We start from the raw sequence: 4,201 nt of genomic DNA, 5'->3' as shown, positions 1-4,201 counted from the left end.
CCGTCAAAACACTTTCTTGACTAACTGTATTTATATGTACGTGAGGACTGCGCGCGTGTGAATTTGATGTATCTATGTTCACACATCTCCAGTCTGTATGTATGCACATGAGTACACTGAGAAAAATTCGAACTTCATAAATCAAAAAGATTCATCTTAAATATTTTGTTTTTAAAATAAGACATTAAAATGGTCCAAATCACTAATACCACAAATATTTATCTGAATAATTGCAGTTCTTAATTCGAATCCCACTCTGGCCAAGGATAGAACTTATTAAGCAGGAATATTTATAAGAATACCAAGCCAGAAGACAAATATATTTATTAAAATAAAACACTTATAACACTTAAATATATTTAATATTTAAAACCTGATTATTTGTTTCTTTATTTATTGTTTGGAGTATTTAAAGAATATCAGGCCTGTTCCGGTTTTCACTTCCTATTTTACCGGATCTCACAAAATTTAATTTTTCATGTTGCATTTGGGCTAATTATTTCAAAATTATATTTTATCACTTTATTGAACTTAAATTCACCAACTCAAAGTGAATTCAATACGCAAAATATTTCGAGATTGATATAAGAACAGGTTAAAGATTTTCACTTCCGACAAATCTTGCCGAAAGTTAAGGCCGGAACAGGCCTGTATTATTCCTAAACTTATACTTGTGGTCTTGAAAATATAAGAATTTTTGATGTTATTAATAAGGAAATGGTTAACATTTGTAGCTCTGAGCTTAATATCTTGATTTTGGAATAGTGGAACAGTGATTTTTAACAGTGTACGCATGTACGTTTGTATGTAGAGTGTAGAGTAAGAGTACTGACAGTAAAAGTGAGCAATAAACATACGCGATTAAATTCATTATGAACACTTGAACAGCAGACAATGCGAATATGAAATGACAAACTGATTGTCTTGTGGGTGTGTGTGTGTGTCTGTGTGTGTGTGTGTGGGATTGGTTGTGTGGATGTCCCTCTAGAGTCCTGCGCGACTGTAACAGAGTGTGCGTGTGTGCGTGACTTGTGTGTGACGACAAAATGAAGCAAAGGCCTTCAGTCTTTGTAATTGTTGCCTTTTCTAATTGTATTTGTACATGTGTCTATATGCATGTGTGTATGTGTATCCATATGTATGTATGTGTGTATGTATGTATGTACATATGTGGTTACTAATTGGATTTCAGCTATTCAATCAACATGTTTCCGCTGTTTCCGAATTTCGCCGCTTCTGAGGAGGACCACAACTTACTGAGTTTCTAAAGTATGTAAGCCAGATAAATATATCAAAATTCTTGAATTTTACTGGATTGAAGTTACTTACATATGCATCTAAATTAATTGAATTTAAATAAAACCAAAAGAATACATTTCTTAAATATTAATTTAACATTTTAGTACTGCAAATAAAATAATTTTCAATATTAATCAATTGCAGAGATCGAACGATGATCAAAAAGGGAATGTGTAGTACCAGTAACTTTGAAAATAAACTGTTATGCAATATAGAATGAGCTTAGAAAAAAAACCATAAAATGAAACCATGATTTGAAAAATGTATGAATGTATAGAAAAACCCTCTACTTTGTATTTGGTTATATGTATTCCTTTATTACTGTTGATGGTAATATTGTGTATATATAAGAAGTGGGAAATATCAGTTTTGGAAAAGTTATGTAATAATATTAATTTAAGGTGCTTCAACTAAAGCTATGTGTCCAGACATTTAGATAGTAAAATTAGAACAATTTTATAAAGAAATCATTCAATGAAGTACCACCAGTGAAATCAGTAGTAGTTTATAGCATGGATAGTTGATTGTAAGGCGGCATACGGAATTTCGGCCAATCCAATCTCGAAAATAGTAGACATCGGTATAGACGCCAGCCGAATCGGGTTCGCCACAGCCATTCCCGAAGGAGACAATCCCCACCACCTTATTGTCGCATATAAGGGGTCCTCCCGAGTCACCCTGACAGCTGTCGACCTCGTAATCGTTGGCATTGGAGGCACACAGCATACCCTTTTTAAAGCCATTTATATTTGAGCAATACGTGTTCGTATTAATAGTCACATCGCCGTTGACCACCTCATCAGGCGTGGGACCGTACTATACAAATCAGATATTACAAATTACAGTTATAAGCTTAACACAATTAAGCCTAAGAACATTGACGCATGTAGATGAATGGGAAACTGTTAGCAATACTTTATAGGGATTTAGTAAAAAACTATAATATAACTCCTGTTTTAAAATTTGAATATACAAATCATAAGCACAAGTTATTTCCAAAATTTTTAATATAAAAATTGAATGTAAATATCGTTTGATATGTGGCTCATTACCCATCATATGATATGGACAAAATCCTTACAAAATACTTAATAATCATGCATTTTATTATAAAAATATTAAAATGAGTCTTGTTTTTTTAAATTTATAATAAAACTAGGCATGATAAAAGATCCAACTTTATCAAACATACTTAAATATTTTTCTTTGTGGTTGTAAAATCTGAATATATTTATAAATTGATTTTATTTTTATTGTAAAAATTATAGTTCGATTAAAAGCATACCAAACATGTTAATCCCACAAATACCATACATATTAACAAGCGTATACTTACTTGAATTACTGTACCCCATCCTACGACTGTACATAGCTGTCCAGCCTTTGGATCCCGATCATTAATTGGGACAATAGTAGCAAAATCTGCGTTTATCCGTATCGGCTCTTTTAGCTTTATAATTCCAATGTCATTGGTGAGATGCGTTTGAGAGTATTTGGGATGCGGCTTTATGCTCTCCACCAATATTTCTTGCGTATTCTTTGTCTGCATTAGTCGACGAGGGGTGCCAGCAACAATCTTGATTCGGTTAGCTTTCAATTTCTGCCCACTGTAAGAGTCGGGAATGAGTTTTTTTATACACACATAAAACTAGTCGCAACAGGCTAAAGTCGAGACCCCGACTATAGGAAGACCAGTAACATACTTTTAAGAGCTTACAACTGAAAACAGACATCACTGCCGATCTTGATGCGATTAATTAGGGTGATAGATAATACTATACTATAGATAGTCGATAACGCTAATTACAAAAAATAGCGAAATATCTTAAAACCAGTGGGTGTGGAGGGCAAACATGTAAAACAAACTTGATCTGCGTGCGGTTTATATAAGTCTGTGTGTCCTATTTGAGTGCTCTATCAGATAACTATATTGACTCGGCTGTTCAGATATTATTATTGTTACATAATGACTGCTATATATGCGGACCAATTAGCAACGACTCTGTTTCTTATAATTAAAAGTATTTTTTAAGAGCACCGTAAATGAAAAAATTAGCCGTATCGTATTCGATTCGATTTAAAAAAATACACATACCCTATATATAGGCAATGAGCTGCCGTCAAAATCGATTTGGATGAGATTATTGCTCCGCCACAGAAATGATTGTCGCCAAAGAACTTACGTTCATTGACTGTCCGGATCGATACAACGTATTTGACGAGAGCATTATTCTCGGGACGGTAACCGCCGGTAACCAGAAATCGGAAATCATCATCATCATTGATATTGCTCACGCTCGTGTTGAAGTTAGAGTTGGAGTTGCGGCTCCTGTGGACTTTTTTCTTATTTAATTGAACAGTTTCACTTTGAAGCTGTAGAGCATCTATCATTTCCACGTTTCTGACTGAACGCCTCGCGTAGTTATCTTTCGATGGTTCAAGATCCTCAAATTCTTCCTCGGCTTTGCTGAAGTTCCGGGCCAGCAGTTGTTGTACCAACAACAATAAATAAACCACAAATTTTGAGGGATACATTTTGTTAATTTGTGTTTTGAGTGAAAACGTGTGAATTTAATGATTTTAAAAATCCTCCAAACACTTTTTGTAGGTATCGTAAACATTTACCTTCTACCATTTGCTGCGATCCGATAGGAAAGTGAAAAAGACCTGGTCATAAATAACTGCTGACGGCAGTTCGCGCTAGTGACGAAAGCAGCACGAAGGGTGGGAAAGGCGACTAGCGATATATACAGCTAATATTGACAATCCGAGCAGATCGAGCTATATACCGATCGAAAGGTTGAGTCCAAACTAACAAAATGGCGTAATTAAACTTTTTCTAACTCACCTGGTTCTTGAGATAACGGGGTGTAAGTGGGAGGGGAACAATTTCAATGATTGC

General features: G+C 34.6%; 1 protein-coding gene across 1 annotated transcript; it reads right to left on the bottom strand.

The window, feature by feature from the left end:
- Positions 1 to 1,595: 1,595 nt before the first annotated feature.
- On the bottom strand, positions 1,596 to 3,912 carry LOC117789929 (putative trypsin-6). Its single transcript, XM_034629140.1, has 3 exons — positions 3,395 to 3,912; positions 2,636 to 2,906; positions 1,596 to 2,115 (listed from the first exon to the last, which is right to left on the bottom strand). Exons 1-3 carry the CDS (start codon positions 3,832 to 3,834, stop codon positions 1,771 to 1,773), a joined length of 1,056 nt encoding a protein of 351 aa, XP_034485031.1. The 5' UTR covers positions 3,835 to 3,912; the 3' UTR covers positions 1,596 to 1,770.
- Positions 3,913 to 4,201: the final 289 nt, after the last annotated feature.

Source organism: Drosophila innubila, chromosome X, assembly GCF_004354385.1.
Source record: "Drosophila innubila isolate TH190305 chromosome X, UK_Dinn_1.0, whole genome shotgun sequence".
NCBI classification, from domain to species: domain Eukaryota; kingdom Metazoa; phylum Arthropoda; class Insecta; order Diptera; family Drosophilidae; genus Drosophila; species Drosophila innubila.
This window is presented reverse-complemented; position numbering and strand designations above follow the sequence as displayed.

Coding starts and splice junctions, on each gene's coding strand:
- LOC117789929 (XM_034629140.1), bottom strand. CDS start 3,834: ATGTATCCCTCAAAATTTGTGGTTTATTTATTGTTGTTGGTACAACAA. Junction 2,907..3,394: donor GCTCATTGCCTATATATAGG/GTATGTGTATTT, acceptor CGACTCTTACAG/TGGGCAGAAATTGAAAGCTA. Junction 2,116..2,635: donor GATGGGGTACAGTAATTCAA/GTAAGTATACGC, acceptor TGATTTGTATAG/TACGGTCCCACGCCTGATGA.